Source organism: Colius striatus, chromosome 1 (genome assembly GCF_028858725.1).
Source record: "Colius striatus isolate bColStr4 chromosome 1, bColStr4.1.hap1, whole genome shotgun sequence".
Lineage (NCBI taxonomy): Eukaryota > Metazoa > Chordata > Aves > Coliiformes > Coliidae > Colius > Colius striatus.
The window spans coordinates 127217461-127245019 of NC_084759.1; the positions used below are offsets into that span (position 1 = coordinate 127217461).

General features: G+C 39.9%; 1 protein-coding gene across 7 annotated transcripts in view; it reads right to left on the reverse strand.

Moving 5' to 3' along the window:
• Positions 1–27559, reverse strand: part of KIAA0930 (KIAA0930 ortholog) — an 87887-nt gene that overhangs the window by 12202 nt on the left and 48126 nt on the right. For 5 of the 7 annotated variants that reach the window (XR_009819693.1, XR_009819692.1, XR_009819695.1 and 2 more), the window contains exons 3-9: positions 14033–14140; positions 12654–12731; positions 9839–9940; positions 9260–9400; positions 7194–7388; positions 4844–5006; positions 1904–2059 (exon numbers count right to left, since the gene is read on the reverse strand). Coding sequence is in view for 3 of the 7 variants with exons in the window: in XM_062006972.1 (XP_061862956.1) it covers positions 1904–2059; positions 4844–5006; positions 7194–7388; positions 9260–9400; positions 9839–9940; positions 12654–12731; positions 14033–14140 (943 nt within the window). In the remaining 4 variants the exon portion in view is untranslated. The remainder of the gene's footprint in view (positions 1–1903; positions 2060–4843; positions 5007–7193; positions 7389–9259; positions 9401–9838; positions 9941–12653; positions 12732–14032; positions 14141–27559) is intronic. The other 2 variants (XM_062006993.1, XM_062007000.1) reach the window with 2 other exon arrangements.

The following is a 27559-nucleotide window of genomic DNA, read 5'->3' on the forward strand; positions in this document are numbered from 1 at the left end:
CACTGACTTCCGCAATCTTACATTAAACAAATCCAAGCTTCATAAAGGATGTTCAGGCTCAAAGCAAATATTGGAGCAGGGAGGCATTTATGCCACCCACTTGAGCAAGCATTAAATGCCAGAAGGAACAATGCGTCTTCTGTGAACTCCAAAATGTCTGTGGTGAGAGAGAGAGGGAGCTTGATAACTTCAGCTAACTAGTTGTAAGATTATCAACACAACTATCATAAGGAATTATTATGTATTTTGAAACATTGTTCAAAATCCCCCTTAATTTAATTTGATCTGCTTTAGAAGATCAATTTTTACTAGAACCTGTGCTGCTTAGCTGAAATAAATCGTTACATACAGTGAAAGGGCAAATGTAGAAATAGCTCCTTGCCAAGTGTAATTTCCATTTCTGCCTTATCAGCTACATTTTCCTTCTCTGTAGAGTACGAGCCATCTACTTTTGCAATAGGCTCTGAGATCTCAGCCTGCAAATGAGGGTAAGACTGCAGCTATTACTATGACATTAGCATAATACAGCCAACAGCATCAATGCCCATACTATCTTCTCATCTCTTTCAGCAGCAGATGAACCTGTTTAAAAACAGCTTTCCTAACTCCTTTCCTTTCAGCCACTTTTCAGGAACAGTCTGGAAATAATCACTGTGCAATACATTGGGTTTACTTTCAGGTGTGTGCACTTTTTACACCCAGACAAGAAAAAGCAGACACTTATCAAAAGCCTACAAACCAGACAAAGCTATTCAGAAGTCATCTCACCTGCCTGACAGGAAGAGAAGGAAAGAGATTAAGTTCTTAGATCAAGTAACAGTTATCAGAATCTAAGAGACAGGACTCTATATTGCACTGGGATCATAGCTTCATTCTACTCTAGATTTTGGAGTTGGGCAATAGTTTTGCCTAAGATACTGGTGTGCAGCTGCATCAAACTTTTTTTTCTGTCCATGATGGTCAACGAGAAGGCATTTCAGGGCTTCACTTCACAAGAATAAAAAGAAGAGATAGAAACACTAGTAGTAGCTATATGAAAGAAATTGCCACTGCATTTAGACAGAGAAGAAAATCCTTAACCACTGCTGCTTTCTCACTTTCAGACTTATCTCAGGAGTCCCATGGGCACCCTCATACTGCAAGCTGCATTCCTGAAAGGCTATCAGGCTTGCTGATGGATAGAGTTCAAATAGACCAGTTGTTTTCTGTACTCCACCTGTATTTTGTAGGCAGACAAGAGTTACTTTGATAAAAAGCAAAACTTCAGTACTGTCTGCAGATTGTAAAACCCAACTTGTTCTATCCTAGCCCAGCTGAGCAAATACAGTGTTGTCTGTCATCAATGCATCAATGTAGTAATTTGCATACTGAGACCAACAACACGAAGACTCTTGATTGTTCATGGTGGAACACACAAACAACATTATTTTGTAAAGACACTGGACATCTGAAGATTTATGGGCATCAGTGTGGGCACTTTGATCAGCCCAAGCAATTTACATGGAAACTGAGAGGCAAAATTGGCAAAAAAAGTCACTCCAAGTACCAGAGCTGCCTCTCAGTCACAGGTATTTGCTATAACCATTGCTGTCAGTGGACGGGCTCACAATGGGTTGCCTTGCACTCACAAGATGGATGAAGTTCAAATTCCAGTTTAAAGCAAACTCTGCTCTCTTGGAAGTTTGTTAGAACAATCTATCAAGTCGTTTGAGTCATCACCAGCTGGCCCAAAGCCAGAGAACAGGCTGACACCATTCCACTTGTTTGCACTGATTTGCTGCTACAATATTTCCCTTACAGAGAAATACTTGTCTCTGTCTTAACAGTTAAAATCCCCCAACAGAAAAGGCTATCTTGGAATCAAAGGATTCTCTGTTTGTGCATAATGCACGTTAAAATTCACCTGTTAAAATTCGATGCAATGGCAAAGTGATGTAAGTTAAGTGTGCATAGAGTAGAAAGTTTTCATCTGTTCTGTTCAGCTTCAGCCACGAACCCACCAGGGACCGTCCCGTTCCAGATAAGGATCGTGACCTCAGGTTTGTCGCGTTGTGCAGATCTGTAAAGGCAGAAGACAACAAGCTTAAAGTCACTGTACTCTTGCTGTTATTGGAAGACTTCTGAAGGTTAAAATAAAAAAGGAAAGCCTATTATTCATTGTCTATAAGCCACATACAGGACACTATTATTACTATTTTTGTGCTTTTAATGAGTCAGATCTTGCCTAGCATAGAATTCACCATTTAAATTGAAGCTAATAAGTGATATCAGCAGCTGACAGCAGCAGTAAACAATCACCTGCTAAAAGACCGGCCAAGAGTGGGAATGAAGCCTTTGCTACCACACTGCACAAGCAGACTCCTAACCCAGTTTTCCCTCATATACAAAATAATAAAATATCTCTAAAATTAAGTAGTTATTCATGCAGAAATCCACCAGTATAACAGAAGAAAAATTGTTTACTATGAAGAAAACTGGTATCTACCAGACTGGGAGAGAGTCAGCAATAACAAGACAGTTTACTGCAGATCTCCATGCACACCTGCAGCCAAACTTGAGACCTTTCAGCAGTGCCATCCTTCTGACAGTTAGTTTAGAGGTCCACAAATAACTTTTAAAACAAAAGAATACTGAGTCCACTGTAAGCCAGAGAATGTTTCATAGCTGTAGGTCGCTTCCACAACCAGGAATGCATACACTGCATTTTCTGAATGTTTCTAAACTTTCTCTCCTTTCCCCTGCAAAACACAGCCCAGTACCACAGTGCTAAAAGGGGGTGCTGAAGTGAACATAACAATTCTGGCCTAGAGTGATCCAGGCTCTGTGACTCGTTTATTTAAAAACAGGTCCTGATCCAAAAAACGACATCCTAGAAAAGGAAAAATATATAGTGGCAGCTACTCTAGCAAGAGGTGGAGAAAAAAATATATATATGGATCTTGTTTTCCCTCCTTGCTTATAAATGTGTACAGCTAAGCAGTCTGTTCCCTCTCTCCATGCATTACCACTATGCCAAGAGCATTGTGGTAGTCAGGTTAGAAGAACCTGACACCAGCAGCTGTACTAAGTACAATTCTTCTTCTGTGTCACATCTGCACACAGCTAAAGGAAGTGAAGTGGGTCACTCATGGGCCACAAAAGGTATGGTCTTGGTGGCAGGTCTGCAGTAGCACTGGCCAAACCAAGGACACTGTTTATCTTTAAACAAGTAAGCTATCCTTCACTCACGAGGCCAAGATGTCTCTGCAAAACCCCATCACTGGGTGAACTAAAGTCACCTCTGAAATGAGAATTTCACCACTGCAGCTCCTGAGCAAAACACTGGCAGGACACTCAGGTTTCCAAAATTTGTAAAGAAATCTCATTTAGTTACTTCTTGTAAAATATAATCTCTGAATAAATTAAACTTCCTAGCTTAAGCTCTTAAAATATTCCTCTGTTTATTTTTAGGAACAGGAACAATACGGTGAAAACATTTATAACTAGGTGAAGCCACATTTCTTGGTAGTTGATATGCACATTATACAATGTCTGGAAACTCTGGAATTTGTTTACCTCTATATCAGAAAGAAAAGAAAATGAAGATAAGAAGAATGTTCATCATTATGATTAGGTACGCTGAATCAGACCCTGCAAAACAATACTAAGCAGACACTACCACCACCCATTAGGGATGATGGATAAATGCCTTAACTCCAGTCTATCCTGTGCAACCTCCAGGAAGACATCTCGAGCAGGACTTGGAAAACTGCCCTTCTCCCCCCAGTACATAGTAATCGAACCAAGCCCTACCCTTTGCCCAGTAAAACATGCTAAAACCACATCTCATTTGAAATAACAGACATTTTGACCAGGCAAATTAATGAGAAAGAGATGAGGAAAGGCTTCCATTGATGGAATCCTGAATTAGTAACAACCAGCTTAATTTGCACAGAATTTAATTAAATCCTGGCACAGGCTGCCCAGGGAGGGTGTGGAGTCTCCTTCTCTGGAGGGTTTCAAAATCCATCTGGATGCGTTCCTGGGTGACTTGATCTAGGTGGACCTGCTTGAGCATAGTGATTGGACTGGATGATCTTTAGAGATCCCTTCCAACCCCTACCATTCTGTGATTCTGATTCTATGATTCTACACATTATCACTTATACCTTTGTGTTCATCTATTTGCATGCCAACAGATAGATTTTTTGGCTTTTCCACCATATTGTCGTTAAACATTTGCAAAGCAGTTTGAACTTTGACATTTGTGAACTTCCCGCCAAAACTGTGTGATATGGTTGGATTTATACACTACATTCTGAATCAGACTCAATTTTTCATCTTGTTGGTTTTTTTGTTGTGAGTCACTAGAATTCCAAGGGAGGGTTTCACATGGAGTTAAAGCATTATATAAACAAATTCATTAGGTTTTCTCTTTAGAGAGTTCAGAACTGATCCAAAGCCAGTTGAAGTAAATGTCTTTTCACCAACTTTAACCAACTCTGGATCAAAATCGGGGAATTCAGAGACTTGTCCATGAGACCATGCTCTACCCCACTATACTGTGATATCTGGAAGAGGGCCACTTGAAAGTGTGGTATGTGGAAAAAGGGGAGGATCTTTCCTGATCAAGTTTCTCTCAAGTATCTATATAAAAGGAGGAGATAAATTTTAAACATATGCAGGAATTGTTGGTCGCCAGGTTTCAAAAAAGATATTAAACCTGTGAATAACCCATTTTCGGAGAAGCACTGGTGTTGGACTTCCTGTGGAGCCAAGTTTTTCCTGCTGCAAACCTTTTGGAAAATCTAGCATTGGCGTCCCTTTCCAGACAAGCCAGTTTAGCTGATATTGCTCCTCTCACCTCCGCCTTCATCATCTCTGAAGAACTCCTCACTGTCATTTGCAGAGTGGGATTTTTTCATCTCAGCAATTCGATTTCGGGGCACTTTTCTCTTGAGGGATGGGGAGAAAAATGATGGGCGATTGTTGCGTTCCGGGGTTGGCGGTGTGCTGAAAGATGTGACCTGAAAGGGTAACAGAAGAAATGCTAGAGAAAGTTCTGTTTAAAAAGTTCTGTGCTTGACATCTGTAAGAAACAATCAGTCTCAAATACGTCCCACAGAGCACTCACATGTGTAAAAATCAGAATCACAACTAATGTCTACCTGTAGGTTTTATCAGGGTGTTAAGAGAATGTCAACCGAACAGTCATCTCGGCTTCAAAATGCTCATCAAGACAAAGATTTTGGTGTATCATCACCCTCAACTATTATGTGAATAATGAAAAAGCTCTTTCAGATGCTCACTTTTAACAAAAATGTACAGTAATAAAGAAACAAAATTAATAATTTAGGCACCAACAAAGTCAACCTTATTTTTTCATGTTGGAATTCAGAACACTTAACAGGCTAAGAATATACTGTATTGGACACACTAAAAATATGCATCTTCATTACTTTGGCTCAGGAAAATGTCCCATGAGATCACTGTGAAAGGTCACGGTGTCTCTGTGAAGCTGGGTCACAAGGCAATTACTTAACCCAAGATGCTGACACAAAAGTTGAGTCAATGTACAATTATATGTGTATCATATTTCAATACAGGATGGAGAAAACCAAGCTGAGATGGCCCATATGATTTGGTTTCTCTAAGTGATGACAAATACAAGGACGTAATTGTCTATAGTGAAACACAGGTTAGAGTCAGAACTACAGAGACATCTTTCCTTCAGAGTGGTATCTGCTTGAGTAAACCACAATTACAGTCAACCACACCTGTTTCAGACAGAATCAAAATGTAGTGCTTATACACTGGTTTTGATAGTAATATTTTAATAGTTTCATTAAATATCAAAAAAGGTGATAATTATTTTGCTAATAGAAGTAACTTCTCTCTCATCCTTCCTTCTTCACAGAGTTAAATTAAATTAACAATCCCGTAACTGTCCCTGAGATGACACCTGATATTGCTCATATCTGTCTACACAAATAAGAGGGAAGGCAACGTGAATGAGGATGACAGCTAAGCCACGCTGCTGTTGCACTTCAGAAACATTCTATGTTATGCGTCTGTTGCTTATGTTAAAATAACCCCAAAACAGTAGAAGCATTCTACCACTCGACTGATCCTCTCTTTATTGCACTCAATCTCTAATTTGTGCTTGTCTCTATTTTTAATTCTGCAGCCATTTTCTATTATACCTGGAGGTGAAACCAAAACCAGACAAATCACCATTAAAGCCATTAGCTAAAAACAATGATAATACATTATCAAATCTATTTTGACATTTTCCAGTTGACACTGAAAGTGTTGTGAGTCAAAAGTTCAGCAAGTCCCTCTAGGCCTGATTTCTCCAGGCTGTATTTCTACAGCAGAGAGTAAGCATATCCAGTTAACAAGCTCTGCACTGCCATCTCATTTTGCTTTTTCAGAAGACAGAAACAAAACTCACACATTTTACATGCAGACATTTAGAGGCAGTCCTTCAGACCTTTAAACTACACAGGTTAACTATATTACACAGGAAACCAGACTAGAATGCATCAGCAACTACCCAGCCCAGCTCAGGACGCATCTGTGCAGGTACTTTGAAGACACATTGCCTAATCCACATTAACTAGGTAAAATGCCTTAATAGAAAACGAGGCTCAGGACTGAATAAAGGTCAAATCACCATCTGTGGACTGATTCTATTGATATTCTACTGCACTTGCATTAAAATTTAGCATAAATGTGGTACTGCATCTAGATCTGTAATCTTTGCTTTACTATTATACAGGCTTCACACTGGCACCATTCATCAGTGGCAAAACCTTCTAACAGTATCATTTCCTGTGAGGTTTAGCAAGGAATCTACATAACATAAAAATTCCACATTTCTGGGTAAATCCCATCTTGTACAGAAATAGAATCTATTGATTTTCATAGAAAACAGACAGAATCATAATTTTCCCTGGCATCAACATTGCTGTTGTTTCAACAAAAGACTCTGCCAGAAGTATGAATCATCCAGTTATCTCTGTGTTCGGTATTTGCTCAAGGGAAACTGCAAAAAATCCATCTGCATATACTGAGTATGTTCAAAATAGACACAGGCAAACCTAAGTTCAGAACCATGTTGTGAGTTAATCCAAACTTCAGTCTGTTTACTGGCTTCAGAACAAAATACATTTATGTTTAACCTTGAGTCAGTGTTTCTGTCTGCTACTTACTCTCTCATGCACTGGGGAATCTGGATTTGAATCTTCTTCTGTCCCATAAGGTGAAGTGTCACCAGTAGAAACTCTACTCACTGCCATCTCTGCATGTCCTTTCCCTTGTGGTCCCTTCATTCGGACAAATTCCATGTTGTTGTATTTATAAAAGCCAAAAGACATTCTTTGAGCCATCTTAGCTGCAACACTCACCTACAGTGCATCAAGATAGGAGAAAAAAACCATGTAAAATCATCTCCATGCTACAAAAAAAAATTAAAAAGTGTTCTCTGAGAGCAGTTATGTAAGTCAAAAACATTATGGATAATGATTGCTATCTTGATTCTTGAGAAACACTTTAAGCCACAATCTAAAGTGATGTCCAAAAGGGAAGCAAATTTACAGGTTCAAAAACAGAGGTGCAGAGAAAAATCAACCCATTTAGCTATTCAAAAGTGAAGTTACCCAATGCTACACTGAGATAAAGTGAAGAGTTTTTATCTGGACCCACACACTGTGACACACCAGAGCACAAGCAGGCACATGCACAGCCCAACACAGCCTGTGCAGGGACACTCGTTCTACTCCAAAAAGCAATAGACACACACGAGATACTTCCAACTAGCACAGCGCACTGCATAGTTGTGGAAAGTCAACTGGAACATGTGTGTGTCCACACTGTCAAGGTCAAAGCACAAAGAACCAGCCCCCACGCACAATTAACCTGCACCGCATTGCTCACCGCAAAACCCTGACAGCTTTTGAACCCTCTCAACAGACAGAAGGGCTCAATTTCCACTTAACACAACTGGACTGAAAATTGAACTGAGAACTGAAAAAAGGATATGAAAAAGATATGAAAAAAGTCGAGGTTTTGCCAAGTGAAAAAGGTAGGACTTAACCCTAAGTCTTAAGAGGTTTGTCACAACTTTACGCAGTTTATCACCTAAAAGGGCCACAATGCTCATCACATAACACAACTCGTATTGTACTAAGAATGAATACAGATACAACTGACATCTAGTAACCTTCAGAAGCATAGAGAGATCACTCCTATTCTATCAAATTTCAAGTTTTGCCTTTGGCCAAAATGGAGTATTTAAAGAGCCAACAATTTAATTTCATCTAACAAACCAATGTTAAGTAGCTGTGAGGTCAAACAGGATGTTCCTAGGCTACGAGGTGACTTTACCACATCAAATCTTGTCTTTCATCTGCATGGCTTTCTCCTTACGTTGTCTGCAGTGAACCTTCACTCCTATGTATTTTAATAACCCATCTGCTGATTGTGAGGCCATAAGATGATGGTGTGAGAGAGAAAAAAATTTCAGTTTCCTGTACTCTTGAAAAATTGCTGGAAGTGTATAACTGCTCATATGTAAAACAGAGAGAAGGGAAATTATTCAGGATCAATACTGACAAGGGTAGGAACAAATGGAAATTATGTTTACCATCACAGTAGATGTTGTGGGGATTTATTTTGTTCACTTTTTAACATTTCTCAGGACTGTCTTCATAACTAACTGAGAAGTTTGCTGGCACTTGCACACCCCTGACTTCATCACTAAGTACTGAATTTGAAGCTGAAAGTGCTGGCATTTCATGTTTCTGTGGGAAAGCAAATAAAGCTTCTTTCTGTGGCCGTGAAACTACGGTGATCTTTTGAAAATAGCCATAAGTACAAAACACACTAAACACATTTTACATATAGCAAGGTAGTTATCAGAGTTTAAGATTTCCCTGCACAACATGCCTCCTCTGAAGTAACTAGAAAAAACTATGACCTTTCAAGAATATTAAAGGGCTCCCAGAACTTTGTTATTCAGATCCATTTGTGTGTCACATTCTTGACTACTTATCAGTTTCATTCCCTTTGGCAAACACCAGAGTAATATATCCTTATCTGAAAAAATCTCAGTTGTCTGAGATTAGCTTCCAGTTAACTTTCAAAGAAAAAAAAAAGGCAGACTGCGATGCAGATGATCTGATAGGACTAAAAGCTAACAGCCTCAGCAACAAGGAAAAATTGTGGTGAGAGTATCATTGTTGCAATGTATCATTCCTGGCTTTCAGAAGTACCTTACCCTGTTGTCATAGACCTTCTTGAGTGCTTCATAGCGGATGGACCCCTGAAAAATCACGCCTTGGAAAGTGTTGCTTTTGTCACTGGCCACCAGCTCTACACAGACCATTTCCCCTTCTCCCACAGTCATGTCACTGAAAACCTGCCACAGATGCAAGATGAAACACTTCAAGACAAACTGCAGCTGTTAAAGTTCAAATATATTCATATTCCCACAATCCTCCTTAAGCCCAAGGCAGTTCCGGTGTAAATGGTAGCAAGTTAGCTGTATGCTCCACCCTAGCCTTTCAAAAAAACCAGACTTTAGGCAGTGCACACTGCAAAATATCTGTTGAGATAAGCAGTTCTCACATCAGCCTGTCTTGCTTTAGTCCATCGAAAAGACAGATGCCAAAATCCAGCTTTAAGCTCGGATTTCAAACATTAAAGAAAGAGGAAGGTCAAATAAAACAAAACAAAAACTACTGGATGATAATCCTCAATTAGCCAAGAACATTCATTCACAAGGCACAAGAAAACAGCTGATCAGGACGTAAGATGAGAATACAACAAAACTCTGCAGCTGCAAGAAGGAACTCACCTCTTCAAAACTGTCAATCATGAAGAATATGTTGGGGTAGCTGATCTTTGACTCTTCTCCTTTACTGTCCATTGGGTGTTTGCTAGGAGATGCAAACACTTGCTGAGAAAGACATGGAAAAAAAACCCCAACATTTTCTCAGTTAAATGAGCTCAGGAATGGACGCTCTGAATACAAGGCAAACAATACCAAAACACCACAGTCCAACACTGCTCAGTCAGCCAACATTTCCACTTACACTAGAGATGCTGGATATCCTGCAGGCAAAGCTGAGCTGGTTTCTGACTATAGCCCGTTTTACAATAACAACATCATGTGGGAAATCCTTGAATTTTCACATGCAAGTTACAAATTCTAGTTGCTCCATGGTAAATGTCCCTTTGTGTACCTGACCTCTTACCATCCTATCGTACAGCTAAGGTATCCTCCTTTTCATTAACAGAGAAGTCCACCTTGAGCTGCCTTGTTACAGCAATGTGCTGCAAAGCAGAAGCACATACAGTGTGAAAATTAGTGTAGAGTAGCTGACTCAACACTATTTGCTTGTACAGGTAATTTCATCGTTATTGTTTGCTTAGTATCACAATAAGATCAACATCACTCTATGGGAAACATGGCCCTCAGGAGGACAAGCATTTGATTTCGCATTGTCTGTTTCTGCCTCTATTTCTTTCTCTGTCCACTGTTCTTCCTCTTGCATGTTCCTCCCTCTGAAGCAGTTCCTGAACTCCTTTGGTCACTTCACTCCACAAAACAACTTATGTTGAAATAGCTAAAGGCTTTAGATTTTATCATTCCAACAAGATTAACAAGCAGGTAAAGGGGGAGGAGAATTAATACCAAGCAGCTTGCTTTGCTTCTACTTCTGATTACAAACAAAGCTTTGAATTAAAGAAGCCCATTAAATCTTAGCCCACTGCTACAAACCATTCAATACAAAACATGACTAAGGCTAGGATATTAGATATTCAACAGAGGGCTGATTTTCCTTATCTGTACTTATGAAGCCTAGGTGCACATTTAAATACAGATGATCAAAAAGAAAGGTTGCTTCATAACAACAAACAGCATTAGAAAGTAACAAGACTCCTCAAAAATGACACTTGAACCAATGCCTGAAACAAGGACATCTTCCAGGCATCCTTATCATGCCATTCAATGTAAAGCAAAAAGAACCAACCCCAAACTCATCTCTAGTAACACACACCTGAGGAAAATACAGTTTGTAGAGATCCTATTGTCAAGTCAGCAGAGAATCAATGTAGTCTGCAAAATAATTTAGGGGAAAATCAGCCTTTTTTACACTAATTTTGTGCTTTAAGTACTCTACTGGTATGAACACCGTAGCTTTGTAATAGGTTTGGAGTAGCACAGCAAGTCCTATGCCTCAACAGGGTTTCGACTTATTCAACATGTGGATGCACACTGTCAGGACAATAATGCCTTCTAAAGCAAGAACTATCAGGATGGTAATATTAAAAGTTGACTTGTGCTCACTTAAAACTAAGAGCCTTCATGGCGCATGTTACGATGAAATACCTGACTGCAAATATGCCTTCTACAGTTTGTAGAATTGCCTTTTCTCTCTCCATAGATCAACTTCACGATGTTGAAATGTTACTATTATATACTGCTAAGTTTTAATGTGAATTGAATTTCTCCTAGGAAAGGGGAGAGACAGAAATATTTATAAGCAGTTTCACAATATGAGCCTCCAGCAATGAGGAACAGAAAATCCACTCCTTACTCTGAACACTGCTCACATGCAGTGAAGGCAGGTTTCTCATCCTCATCTTCCTCGTTTTCAGATCTGCATGCCACATTTACAAATTTTTCTCAGAAGAATTTAGCAGAAGTTAACTCAGGGTGAAATTCAGACTAGGAAGCAGTGGAAAAAGCAATGAGAAATAAAAGGCTTACATCAGTGTCTTAACTTGGTGTCTCAACAGCACCAGAAGAAGGGAATTATGTGTCTAACCAATGCAAACTACAATAAAATAATGAGCATTGCTATTTTTGTTTGTAGGTAAAGCAACAATTATTTTAAAATGGAAAAAAAAATATAAAGGATTAAAAAGCACTGGTTTATTTTACATAAAGCCACACAAGCAGATGAATGAATAAAAGGAATGGAAATGCCTGGGAAAAAGAGTCTTTTAAAGTTAAACAGGAACCTTTTACAGAATTTCTGCCAACTAGAAGAAGGTGTTGCAAGATCTCCTGGAAACTGAGTGAAGAAGCCGGGGGTTTCTTGTTTCTCTCCCTTCCATTATTTAGTCTCCTCCACTGTGCTAAACTCCTACTTAACTGTGTGCTGCACAGAAGCAATGCTAAAATCCTTTGGTGTGGAGATGGAGGGAACGAGCAGTTTGAGAGAGGAAACAAGAATCTCATAAATCAATAAAAAAGATAAATTGGTAATCAAGTAAATTGTCCATCATTTAATAGTCCTACGTTACAGGGTTACCCTGAAGGCTTCTTGTAACTCAAGTCTCACACAATTTTAGGTTTACCCTCACATTAGTTAACAGCTGGGCATACTCTCCCTCCTGTGCCATCCAGTAGGTGAAGATATAAACCTTGAAAGCATGCAGAGATACTTAAAATATTTTGAGAGGGGCTATAAAGAACATTTAGCTCTCACATTTAGATGATGGGCAGGAAATGTCACCAGAAAAAAACTTGAGGTACTTCACAAGGATGCACCTGTCAAAACACAGCCTGAGAAGCACTGCCCTGGTTTTGATACATTTTTGAGGATTAGATAATACTGGATGCCAGCCTCCTATCGACAGTGGTAAAAGGGTAATCTCACCTGAGATTTCTTTTTGTGAATGTGAATATCTCCTCCATCAGAGCGTGTGCATACAGCACATGTCACCACATAATCCAGCTAAAACAGGGCACCAGAGTGAGAAATAAAGGTTTAGAGTTAGAAAAACAAAGCATTAATGTGCATGATGCAGAATATGTTCTGCCTTAATGTCTATCTTTAGCTATCTGGCAAAAAAGTAAGATGTTTTGATATTGCTGTTTTCTTTATTCTCTTAACTCCTACAATTTTCAAGCCTGTGTTTATCAACCCAGTGATACTGAAATCTTTTTGACAGATGCTTGCTGAGGTGCGCAATCTATGAGTAAATCAATTTCTGTCAATATTGTTTAACATTAGCTTACTGGTCGGCTGGGGGGAATAAACATGATGCATATACATAAGCACACTTTAAGGTTGCAATGGTAAAGAGACCCTCTTTTCAAAAATGGAAAAGCAGAAACACTAATGAACACAAGCAACACATTAGAGAGGTCAGAAACCATTAACATAGCCTGACAAACAACCTGAAAAAAGACTCGTAAGGAGTAAGTACAATAGCTCTGGACAAGCAATGCCCAGCTGTAATGGCACCTCTGAATTCTGACTGTAGCAAATGGATTCTGGTTTTATTCAGCATCAAATAAAGGCAGAAACTGCTCTCTGCAGAGTAGTTCCACAACGAGACTTTTGGGAGGAAGGAGAGAGAATGAAAACAATTTATTTTCTGGTATTTGTGCAATGAGCCAGCACTCTTTCATTCCAAGATCATAATCAACAAAACTTTTAAGGGATCTCAAACGACTATAGTAATGTTCAGCTTCCCTAAGAGCCAATCTAATGTATGCAATAACAGAACAACCTATGAGTTAATTAAAGAAATAATTTGTCCTAGCTTTATGTTTCCACCACCACCAAAACCAATAAAAAATTCTGGTGTCAAGAACAGCAAACTCCCAGTGCAATATGTAACACCTTTACTGCATTGTCACTTAGCAGTTCCCTCTCTTAGGTGCACCAGAACTGTGAACTGTAACAGAAATGTTTGTCAAACAGTTTCCTTCAACTCTCAAAAGCTATTAAACTTGACAAAGCCTTCCATTTTGCAAAATTTTGTTGCAGAGCATAAAATTCAGCCCAGTTCTACTGAACATATTTAAAGTTGTTTGAGGAAGGCCAATAGGACTCTACAGAAAAACAATAAACATCTCAGTTTATGTTAATTTAGATTCTAAAAGGCAAAATTAAAGCCATGTTTTCTTTCAGTCCTCCAGAAGTGTTTGAATTCCCCAAGTTTGGAAGGAACAGAGAGAGATGAAAGGCTACCTTGAAGCCTCTCTAACATAAATAGTCCATGCAAATTAGATGAGCATCACTGTTACCTTCTGTAGGATGAGGTTCAAGTAGACACTCTCTTCCCAGTCAATGTCAGGGTCTCCCAGGCCAGGAAGTTTCTTAGAATCTCTCCGGTACACTTCAACTTCAACCTGCTAAGAAAATAATCACATGTCCTTTAAAAATATTACTATTTTTATTTTTAAAGGTACCTACATACAAACATAAAATTGACACCAGAAACTGCATGTTGCATAGTTTCCTGCTATATTTTTTTCTCTCAGGATAGGATTTTGCAAACCATGGGAGGCTTTGCATGGAAGTGAAGCTAGGCAGACAGGGTATATGAAGGGGGGGACAGGTGAGAAAGGCAGGTCTGTGCAGGGGAATCTCAGTTTTGGAAAACAGCTTCATTTATTCCTTATAACAGGTATATTTTAGCAAAAGTGAAATTAATAAATTTGAGGATACACACACATATTTTCAACATAATCCCTCAGAACCAAACATGTCACTAGACTAATGTTAATATCGTCTAGCATGTAGCTGTTGCTTGTTCCCTGTTGGATGGGACTCTCCTGGATGACAAAATCCACTAAATTAATGCCTCACAGGGGACATTTCAGTAACCCTTCTTCTAAAGGTTTCATACTGGTAGTACTGATTGATCCAACTACATGTGATATTTTCAGCTATACTAAAAAACAAAAGCAAATTATAAAAAATCTTAATCTCAGAAAACAGAAACAGTTCTTCCAGTGCAAACAAATTAAAGCAACTGAGATAAATATAAAACTTGACTTGATGTGTTGCAGATACACAATTATTTAACAACTTATCATCACAATAAGTAGTCAAGCACTTTTTAAGCACTTGTTAATCACCTAGTAATAGTTGAATCAATTAGCTAAGCATTTGTAAATAACTCAAATACCTATTGATTAAGTAAGTATTCATTTGAATCACATAGGGATCAAACTGCAAGAGTTACATACTACACCTGATAGGGACCTTAGCCAGGAGACCCCGGTAAATGTATTTGTTAGGTTACCTTAGCCACAAGACCCTGGTATATGTATTTGTTAGGTTACCTTAGCTGTTACTAAAACAAAGAGACCGATAAGTGCATAAAAGCCCTGAAAATGGTTAACTAACAACGAAGCACATATGGAGGAGCTATCCTCCCGTGTTTTCCCAGCGCTGCATAATAAAGAAGTGCCTGCTTATCTGCATTCCCGTGTAGATAAGTTTTTCCGTGATTGCGGATCTATCAACAGATGCAGTATACAAATTGAACAGTACTTTGACACTTAAAAAAAAAAGACATCTGCAGCACGGTTTAATCTCTAAACTGGTGTGTAATACAAAAATAGGGTGACAAGTAGCACAATTAACAGATATCAAAGATATGCACCATCTTGACAGACTACCTGGAAAAGTGTTTGTTTTTCTTCATCAAGTCTTGTAATATACTCTAATGGATGTTTAGGAAATATCTTGTATATTGTGACCAGTTGACACGGCTGTTAGCATGGCAATCCATCAACCTTTTTTTGCTTTGCTTGGGGTAGAGAGAGAAGGGTATAGCTGATTTGATAGAAAACAGATTGTCATAAAAATCAGAGTATATGAATGAAATAAAATGGAGGAAGATTAAGCCCTATAGTAACTCAAAACAAGATTAAGCCTTATAGTAACTGTGCATTTATTTCAACTCCTCTAGGAAGGATAAAGCTACAAGACTGAAATATAGCGAAGAAAAGCAAAAGAGTACAATATTTCAGGACTGATACAATCATTAGATAGTGTGAAAGCCAAATGCACTGTTATTTATCTTTTTTTTTTTACTTAAAAAGATCTCTTTAAAATGCCTATAGACTCACACATCATCATTCCTCTGTTTCATTTTTATTTCTTCTAAATCTCCATGAATTTTTATATTGGCAATATAATCACAGAAACTAATGAGAGTTACTGTAAAAAACTAAGACATGAGCATCTGAGGTAAACAAACTAATTTAAGTTAATGTCCAAATAAACAAAGGTGATATTTGTACTTTTGTGCCTAAAAGCACAGGAACACCACACTCACAACATTCAGGAAATACCCTGCAAAACAAAAGCCATCCTGTCTCTGAAGGAAAGACACATCGAAATGGGAAAGGACTGGGTGAAGGCAGGACTGAGTAACTGCAGTGTAAAACTCCACCTCTAATTAATGCTAGGTTAAGCAAGACTAAGAGCTCAGCAATCACCTGACAGCTGAGCAGTCACTCAGACTCACCTCAGTCTCTTCTGCCTCCATATCTGTGGAGCCTTAATTTTTATCCAAGCAGAGTTTAACAGCTTCTTAACGACAGAATTTAAACTTCCCTTTGCAGAAGTCAGACACTATTTTTTTTTCTGCTGGTGCAATTAATTCAGGTGGTGAAGTAATCTCCCCAGCAATTACAAAACACTGCTCAACGGGTCTTTCACAGAATGCCCTTCCAACAGATAATGACAGAAAAAGGGCTTTTCTTTAATCACATTTTCCCTGTGCACCAATTTAGGGTAGGATTCCTGGAAAGGCACAACCTGTGGGATAGGGCATGATGGATTACCATGAATCACTGCCACCACTGTTCCCCAAACCACAAGTGCTTAAGCCACATTGTATTTCAAGCAAAACTAGTTTAGGGAATTTAAGGAATAAACTTTTTTTTCTTTTTTTTTCTTTTTTTTTTTTTTTTTGGCCAGGCAATAAACTGCACAGGGCATGGATCTCTATTCAACAAGTCAAACAAGGCAGGACAGGAATGACATCTTCCAAGAGAGAAAGGAGCCATCAGCAGCCAGATGGGACAGAGGCAGCTATACATCTGACCTTAGAAGGATAGAAAATGAGCTTTCAAATGCTTTTTTCACTGGCATCTGCTGGATGTGTTACACAGCTCCTTCCTGCAGCCAGGCAAGTGTCCTTGGCGAGAGTCAGGGGAACAAACCAGCACTACTCTACCCAGCACTACTCTACCCAGCACTAGGGCAGCAGCTACACCACGAAGCCAGCGTTTGCTACAGCAGCCAGGAATTCTGGATGCCTTAATTTCTGTACCACCAAAAGATCTGCTTTATAAGATGCAATGATTCCTGACCAGGATGTGATAACAAGCAGCACCACTGCTCCCCATCTGACTGGTACTAAGCTTCACAGGGCAGGCAACCAAATCACAAGGTAATTTTGAAGAAAAAAAAAATCTCACCCCTTATCTCACAAACACCCTTACCTGCAATGTCTCTTTTACTCTTTTCTAAACAATTCTTCCAGACAACTAAAAAGGCATCACTAAGGCTTTTTAGTATAAAGCAAAGTGCTACATCTGGGATGGCCAAAACAAACAGCGCTTTCCAAGTGCTCAATTTTTCCCATGGAAGTGTTGTAGTTCAAATTAATTTCAGCTACCCACCACTGCCACAGTGCTGGGCAGGTGAAGGTGGCCATGCAGTACTATGTGAAATGAATCAACAGGCTAGTTCCACTTGTAGCAAATGGTCCCGCTGCTGCTGGCACACTGCAGAGTTTCAGGCAGGGCCAAGGATGTAGGAAGGACCGGGGCTGACTCCATTCAGACCGTTTGTTCAGCATTAGGCAACAGAGGAGGCATCTGAAGAAGGAATTTTTTAAATTGAAAATTTAAAACCCCTCATATAAAGAATTTTAAACACAAATTTTCACCGTTCCACACATCTTAACCACTATTGTTTAAAATCAGTCATCTCGGCAGGCTGATGTAATCCATCCATGTCCCAAGGAAGCTTGCTCAGTATGCTTATCTTCCTGGTACTATGTACAAATAACATTTTTGCCAAGAACATAAAATCAAACCCCGAAGCCTCAGAAAGCCCTTTTACTCAGACTCCTTATGTGCAGAAGAACTGCAGCTTTAAGGTCACATAAATCTCATAGAAGTAGCCACCTCAGCTGTTACCATGAGATTTGCTTTATTTAAGTCCCAATCCAAAAATCCAGGGATAAGTACTAACCTTTTATAGTAAGTGAATCATTTCAAGTTAATGTAGGCATTCGGGATTGACATCATGGGAAACAGAAGACTGACATGTTCACTGTTCTGACCTCTAAGAGCATCAACAAATAGGAGTGCTGTCAAAATCAAATTGAGTTCCCAGTAACAGAAACTATTGTGTGTGCTTAGTCAGTATCAGTATTGCTTAATACAGCGCTTCCTAAATGAAGATAAATACCTACCTTACAGAAGTGGTGCCTTACATTTAAGGAATCACATGGCAAATGTGAGCCTAATTTTTAATATAGACTATATATATATATTACTTTTTAATATTAAAAAATCTATAAACCCATAAAAATTATAAAATTCTTTAAAAAATCTTAGTATATCTCATGCTTTTCACCAGAACACCATTTTGTAATTTTCTAGGCTTAATTCATGTTGTCATGGTTGGACTTCCAAAGCTGAGAAATGATATGGACTGGAGAATAGGCTAAATTTCAGAGAGTCTTCCCAAGAAAATAAGTCTGTCTCAGTCAGGGATCCAGGAGACACTGGGTCTTTTTCCAGGTCTGCTGCTGATTTACTTGGCCATGACTCACCTCTGTGCTTGCTTATCTGGCTGTAGATTTAATGTGCCTTCCTGTAAGTGTGAAAAATTATTAATAGAAAATTTATGTAAATACTAATTATTTATTCCCAGTGAAATCCAAAAGCCAAACTGGATATTTCCTCATTCAAGCCAATATGATGACAATCCCACAGTTTCAAGTTTAAGTTTATTATGCCACCTTTACAAAGTTTTCATGGGGTTACTGAGCTAAGGCTGTAAAGAAGAATTACATCAGCTAGACTGACCTCCTACATGTCACTGACATCTTACTCTGTTACTTCTTCACAAAACCCAGTTAATCACATTTGACTAGATAGTGCCTGGGAAAGTACTTATTTTGAGAACTTGTTCCAATGATTAATCATTCTCTTGGCTGAAAGTGTGTAACTTGTTTTAATTCAGCTGCTTTCCTTTTGCTGGCCTCTGTTTCTTGTCATGTCTACTTCCACTACATTATTTAATACTTGGTTTTGGTTTGTTGGGTATTGTTTTATCATTTGTTAATATTTCAGATAAACCAGACAAAGTTCCTTTAGGAGATCTCCGTGCACCTCAGCTGGGCACCTCTGCAGAACTTGTGCTGCTTTTTCCACCCTCTCAGTAAGTATTTCAGCAGTACTGGAGTTTTCTGCTATCAGTACAGCACTGGTGTACACACTCTTACTACTCCCTCACTTTTTCTGCACAGCAACACAACCACATGCTAAATAACCTGCACTCTGTGCCTTGCCTATCCTTTCCAGAGCCTGTTTGCATTCCTGGCACTGAAGTACTGAAGTATACTAACAAAAAGGATCCACATTTCCAAGGGCTCATGCTGCACAGTCTGACGGCTGTGCCCTCGTGATTGACGCAGCACCAATGTGTGGCATCTGCCAATGTCAATCCACTGCAATTTCATTATTCCAGCCAGTGATTCCTGTGGAGCCTCCTTACAAACACCTCCACTGGCCCAGTTCATTTTGAACTCCTGTTACCCAGGATTCCCAACATCACCCGCTTCTCCTCAGCCCATTTATTTTCTGTGTTTGGCAAATGTTCTAGATACCTTCTTGTACAACTCTCATGTACTACTATGATGCATCTCTGGGACATTAAGGGCTTCTGTGCCACAATGATTGTGATAACAGAGTTCCTGGAGAGTCTCCAGCTGCAGCTATTTCCTATAATACATATTATTCATTAGAGAAAGTATTGTCAGGAATTGTCATCTGCCCAAAAAGTGCAAAGGAGCAAAGCATCTATTAACATCAATGTGTTTTTGTCACAGGAATATGCATTTTGGAGATATAGATATTATGGGCTGGTTATAAAAGAACTCAAGACTTTCACAGAATCACAGAATGGTAGGGGTTGGAAGGGACCTTTAGAGATCATCTACTCCAACCCCCCTGCTCAAGCAGGTTCACCTAGATCAGGTCATATAGGAACATGTCCAGGTGGGTCTTGAAGACCTCTAAGGAAGGAGACGCCACAACCCCTCTGGGCAGCCTGTGCCACCGCTCTGTCACCCTCACAGTGAAATAGTTTTTTTCTTACGTTTACGTGGAACTTTTTGTGTTCCAGCTTCATCCCATTACCCCTTGTCCTGTTACTATCTACTATAGAAAAAAGGGATGTCCCAACCTCCTGACACCCACCCTTTAGATATTTATAAATAAGATCTCAGTCTCCTCCAGACTAAACAGCCCCAGTTCCCACAGCCTTTCCTCGTATGAAAGATATTCCAGTCCCCTGATCACCTTGGTGGCCCTGTACTGAACTCTCTGCAGAAGTTCCCTGTCCCTCTTGAGCTGAGGAGCCCAGAACTGGACACAGGACTCCAGATGAGGCCTCACCAGGGCAGAGTAGAGGGGGAGGAGAACCTGCTGGCCACTCTCTTCTTGATGCATCCCAGGATGCCATTGGCCTACTTGGCCACGAGGGCACATTGCTGGCTCATGGTTAGTTTATTATCAATCAGGACTCCCAGGTCTCTCTCTGCAGAGCTGCTCTTCAGCAGTTTGACCCCCAGCCTGTACTGGTGCACGGAGTTGTTCCTTCCCAGGTGCAGGACTCTACACTTGTCCTTGTTGAACCTCATGAGGTTCCTCTCTGCCCAAGTCTCAAGATGGTCGAGATCCCACTGCATGGCAGCACAGCCTTCTGGGGAATCAGACAGTCCTCCCAGTTTGGTGTCATCAGCGAACTGGCTGAGGGTACACTCTGTCTCCTCATCCAGGTCATTGATGAAGATGTTGAACAAGACTGGCCCCAGAACCGACCCCTGTGGAACTTCACTGGCCACAGGCATCCAACTTGATTGTGTGCCATTGATCACCACCCTCTGGGTTCTGTCATTCAGTCAGCTCTCGATCCACCTCACTGTCCACTCATCCAGCCCACATTGCTTGAGCTTTCTGATGAGGATGTTATGGGAGACAATGTCAAAAGCCTTGCTGAAGTCAAGGTAGATGACATCTGCTGCTCTCCCCTTCATCTAGCCAGCCGGTTATACACTCATAGAAGGCTATCAGGTTGGTTAAACAGGATTTCCCCTTGATGAATCCATGTTAACTCCCCCTGATAACCATCTTTTCCTTCATATATTCAGTGATAACATTCAGGATGAGTTGTTCCATCACCTTTCCAGGGATGGAGGTGATCAAGATCATGTACTGGAAGCTAATATTATGAACATGTTAAGTTATACACTTAGAGAGAGCTGGAACACCTTTACCATAAAACACAGAAAAAAACCAATCTAAGACTCCAGTCAAGGTTTAAAATCTTTGTGATAAACTGGATACTTTTTCCACCATGTCTATTTGCTCCTAAAACTTCCAGAATACAATAAATCTTTTAAATTTATATTAATTTGAACACTGAGATACTTAGGCCCTCCCTCACTCAAAAATCCTCACTGAGAAGAGCCTTAACTCTATATAGTTCCCAAGGCATTAGAGCTGTTTGATGAAATCTGTATGAATTGAAAATCACCTTGTTTGCACAGCTTGGCACATAAGCCTTTGAATAACTCCTGAAAAAAATCTACAATCAAAATCAATAGAGGCTGTCAGCTGGGCACCTCAGAAAACATGGGCTAATAAGAACAAGGTTCACAAGATGTACTAAATGTTGGCATTCAGAAATCCTCCAAAAAAAAGGGATCACATATCTATCCAATAGTAGCACCATTTTTCAGTTTATTTTCCAGACCATGTTCACTGAAGAACAGTAAAGGACATGGGGTTGAACATTAAAAGGGAGAGGAAGAAGATATGGTTAACAAAATGCAAGACCTTTTCCATGCTGCAGGTTCAGCAAGGAAATACTCCAATTGTCTCCAGGGCCAGCTGCAATACAGAGACTGAAACTTGGTTTTTAGGATTTTACATTATGGAATCATGGAATCATAGAACCGTTACGGTTGAAAAAGACCTTTAACATCGCCAAGTCCAACCACTTACCTCACAATGCCAAGCCCATCACTAAACTAAACCATACCCCTCAGCACCCCATCTGCACGTCTTTTGAATATCTGTATGGATGGTGACTCCACTACCTCCCTGGGCAGCCGGTTCCAATGCTTAATAACCTTCACGGTGAAAAAGTTCTTCCTAATGTCCAATCTAAACCTCCCCTGGCACAATTTAAATCCATTTCCTCGTGTTCTATCATTTATCATTGGAGAGATCAACCCCCATCTCACTCCAGCTCCCCTTCAGGTAGTCGTAGAGAGTGACCATATCTCAGCCTCAATAGATTTCATTCAAAATTCAGGGAAAAACAGCAAAAGAAGGAATTTTATTTCAAACTGATCCACCTTCTACAAAAGCAGAATTAACCCCCAGCATGTGCTCACCCATACAGTTTTAGAAGTCTTCATCACACAGTACATCCAACTACTGTGAAACCTAGTGGCTTTAAACATTGGAATCATCTTTCTCATATTTATCCAAGTATTTTCTTTTACTAGTCTCCCCTGTAGCAAAAAGACATAATTTCAAAATGGTTTCTTAAATACTTATTATATTAAATGGCCTTTCTAAGTGCACTGACCAAAGGAACTAATGTCCTTCTCTCCCATGCTTCAGATCCACCCCCACAGACCTCGTTTGTGCTGCTCTTTTATTATGTGTTATCTTCCAGCCACCTCTTTTAGTTCCTTCCACTATTTCAGCATTGAGGTACCTTTAATTAAAGGATATAACCCAGACGGACATTAGCAGAGCAAACTGGTACTACCAGCAGCACAGTATGTCTCCATTTTCTAGACAATATTTTACTCTGGGACATCTAATATTTTATACTTCCACAGGCACTCATTTAAGCACCAAATCACATAGGCAGGATTTTTTTTTGTGGCATCCTGTTCCCTTACTCCAGCAACTAAACCTACATCAGTAAGAAAACAGATACCTTTGGTACCAGTACCTATGTAGCTGCAACTGCATAAGCCTGGCACAAGTCAGCAACACAAGATGTCAGGGCTTTCTTGCTCCATTTAAGCAGCTTCACACACAGCAGCAACACAACCAATGTGTGAAGTTGGAAGGAAGGAAGGAGCTGTTTCACAGTCTGCAGTCATAGACACACACATATTACATCCAGATCCTCTCCAAGCAGAAGTGTTGATTCTCTGGGATTCAGGGAACCAGAAGAGCCCCTTCATGCAGATGTGATACTCATCTGCTTTAGTATCAGACTCACATATAATTGATACACACCATGCTTCACACAGCACAAAGCATTTAGTATAAATTTGGACTGTGAAAGAAGATTACATTTTTACCGGTAAAAACAATTCTAACAAAATTTTTAAGAGAATGAAAAAAGTCTTAAAAAATTTAAAGAAAATATTTTAAGTACATCAAAGAAGTGGTGCTAAATGTTAAATGCCACCCATCGAGTAATGTCAGGGCAAAAAAAGATATTACATTTAACTACAACTGCAATGTTAAGATAAGTCTAGTTATGTTCACAAGCTGGACAGAATATGAAAACCACTCTTCTTTCTGGATCCTTTGAAAACACACATACACACACACACACATTACAAGTAATCTGCACAAGTAATCTGAAACACTTCATATAGCATATACATACACACACACACATTACAAGTAACTTGAAACACTTCATACAGCACCAGTAGTGTTATTGAGTACGGCAGCTTTGTTAGGAGAACCAGCTGGTTAGACAACAAGAACAAACTTTGAGGCTTAAGTAGTCATACTTCTCTCCTTCTGCCAAAAAACGAATCTATTTTCCCTAAACTATGCAGAAACATGAATTCTCACTCAGAAAACTCATCTCTCCAGTAACCTAAAAATATAGTACCTTCTGAAGATTTTCAAAACCCAATGTACTTGTGGGCTTCTGCATCACTAAGGTAACCAAAGCTAATACAAATGCATTTTGAGGTAGAAATCAAGATGTCGTAAGTTATTGGAATGCTTAAAAGAGTCTTAAAAAAGGCATTAATGTCACTCCAATCTTCAAAAAAGGCAAAAAGGAGGACCTGAGAAACTACAGGTTGGTCAGCCTCAGCTCCACCCCTGAAAAGGTGATGGAACAACTCACCCTGTATGCCATCTCTAAATATATGAAGGAAAAGATGGTTATCAGAGGGAGTCAATATGGATTCACCAAGAGAAAATCCTGCTTGATCAACCACATAGCCTTCTATGAGACTATAATCAGCTGGCCAGATGCAGGGAGAGCAGCAGATGTCATCTACCTTGACTTCAGCAAGGCTTTTGACATTGTCTCCCATAACATCCTCATCAGAAAGCTCAAGCAGTGTGGCTTGGATGAGTGGACAGTGAGGTGGATCAAGAACTGGCTGAATGACGGAACCCAGAGGGCGGTGATCAATGGCACACAATCGAGTTAGTGTTCCATAAGGATTAGTTCTGGGGCCAGTCTTGTTCAATACCTTCATCAATGACCTGGATGAGGGGACAGAGTGTACCCTCAGCCAGTTTGCTGATGACACCAAACTGGGAGGACTGGCTGATTCACCAGAAAGCTGTGCTGCCATGCAGCAGGATCTGAATCGGCTTGAGAGTTGGGCAGAGGGGAATCTCATAAGGTTCAACAAGGACAAGTGCAGAGTCCTGCATCTGGGAAGGAACAACCTCATGTGCCAGTACAGGCTGGGGTCAAACTGCTGAAGAGCAGCTCTGCAGAGAGAGACCTGGGAGTCCTGGTTGAGAATAAACTAACCATGAGCCAGCAATGTGCCCTCGTGGCCAAGTAGGCCAATGGCATCCTGGGATGCATCAAGAAGAGTGTGGCCAGCAGGTCAAGGGAGGTTCTCCTCCCCCTCTACTCTGCCCTGGTGAGGCCTCATCTGGAGTCCTGTGTCCAGTTCTGGGCTCCCCAGCTCAAGAGGGACAGAGAACTTCTGCGGAGAGTTCAGTACAGGGCCACCAAGGTGATCAGGAAATTGGAGCATCTTTCTCATGAGGAAAGGCTGTTGGATTAGGGACTGTTCAGCCTAGATAAGACAAGAGAGGGGGACCTCGTTAATACTTAGAAGTATTTAAAAGGTGTATGTCAAGAGGATGGGGCAATACTGTTTTCTGTAATGTCCAGTGTTTTGACAAAGGGTAGAGGACATAAGCTGGAACACAAAAAGTTTCACTTAAGGAAAAACTTCGTTTCTGTGAGGGAGCCCTGGCACAGGCTGCCCAGGGAGGGTGTGGAGTCATCTCTGGAGGTTTCCAAATCCACTTGGACACTTTCCCATGTGATCTGATTTAGGCGGACCAGCTTAAGCAGAGGAGTTGGACTAGATGATCTTTAGAGATCCCTTCCAACGTCTACTATTCTGTGATTCTGTGATTAAAATCCAGGTCCTCTGACAGAATTTGACCTCCATTAGAATCCAAATGATAAAGAGCATTCACTTTCTTTGCTATCCCTTCACTGTACTTGTGAAACACTACAAATCTCAGATACCTTGCTGCTAATAGTGTTAACTAAAAAGAAAGAAAAAACCCAAAACACATGCATATCCTCTTATAACTTTCAGAATATTATTTAATTTAAAGATATTAGCAAACCTAAGTTTTGAATTGGCCTCACAAATGTTTGAAGCTAATTTAACACACTGGTAATGGGAAGAGGAAGGACTATATTCATTTCTGCATCCAGAAAAAAAAAAAAAGAAGAAAAAAAAAAATCAATAAGCTCCATGACCCTGCTTTAATGCAGAGCACTCTATACTGGTCTGAATATTTTATGGTGTTTTTACCAGCAAGTGTCAGGTCTGAGATAAGCAGATATTAGAAGGTAGATTCAGTCCGAGACAAGCCTCATCAGTACCAGAACAGGGTTTGTGTGCAGTGATTCCTGTTCATCCTGCTCTTGAAGTGTAAGTTTGTTCATAAAAGCCTCTTTTCATTTAAAAAAAAAAGAGAAAATGAGACTGCTGCCTGAAATCCATCAGATCAGTGCAACAAAAGCTGAAATCTTTGCAAAGTCTCTGGCTTTGGTGCCTCCTCCAGTTCATCTGAGCAAGGCTGGCTGCAGAGACTGACCTGCCAAAAATCTGCCAAAACATATCCAAACTTTCTTTACAGCATGGAGCTGCCATTACAATGACATTTGCTCTTTGGGCAAATGTTCCCTACCTCCAGACCACCAAGACACAGGTCACTCCTGATTTCCTTGCCTATATACTAGAACATGATGTAATTCAGAAGGAAAAAGCAGTATCTCAGGAGTTGCCAGGACTCTCTGGCACAGAAATAGGGCATTTTCTCAGCTGAAGAAATCGCCATGAATAGCAGGGAGGTCACTGCTCTACTCTCCAAAGACTTTAGCCTCACATGTTTTAAGAAGCTGGGAGAAGTTGCAATGACAGACCTGTATACAAAGCAGTGTTTCTGTGTTTTGTAACAGGTTCCAAAGCATCACTGTAGAATATATATCCAATAAGACAACATGAACTGATCTGACCAGGTCACCCATGAAAATCCATCTGCTCATTCATCCGCTCAGCATTGACAGACACGACTCTATTAAATGGAAAGAAAATCAAAGAGGCCTAGTATTTTTGGGAGTATACAGAGAAGCCCTATGGGAAGGGTATATTCCAGTCCTCTCACACACCGAGAAGCTGCAGAAGAGACAATGACACTGATAACAGATGTTATAAGCCTTCCGTAGAATATTCTTATCCAAGACAATATTTAAAAGGTGCCAATTGTATTTAATAATGCAACAACATACTAAAATGAAAAAGAAAGATTTTTTCAGATGTCACATGGAGCTTTCTTCTTAGGATTACAGCTACTGCAATTTTCACTGGCAGTAACTGTAGAAGACAACAAGAAAGCCCTCCAAAGCAAAATTCCAATTCCCTTTTCCTGGATACTATTAATTACTTAGAAGTTACACCTGATACTCCTGGAACACACTCTGGAACACACATAAAGACAGCATAATGCCCAGTAGCCATGACAACTTGACATCTACCTTTGCTATAAAGCTGAAATAAGGCCCACTGCAATAAAGCAACTGTACACTGTTTTGTGCAAGAGACAAAGTTCAGCTACAGACAAAACCATCCATTTTCTAAAAATTTGCTTCAATGTTAATTATTTCTCTCCCCACAGCCACATTTTATATACTCAAAAGCCAAACTAATAGAAAGAGCAGTAAATGATCTAAAAAGCTGACTGATTTCTAGAGTCCCTGAATAAATCAAAACAGCAAGAAGATACCTCAGACTCCAGTGTCTTGCAGAGATACCTTCAAAGGTCCAAATGGGACAAGCTGCCTAACAGCAGTTGCTCATCTTTTCCGTGATGCAGTTACACAGGAGAGTCTATTAATAGCTTTGTACTCCCTCTTCCATTTGTTGGCATGAGAAATGCTGGGCAATTGTAACTTCTGCTACTCATTCATGACTTGCAGGCAAGAAACTCTGCAGTCCAAATTATCTCAAAAGGTAGCATTTG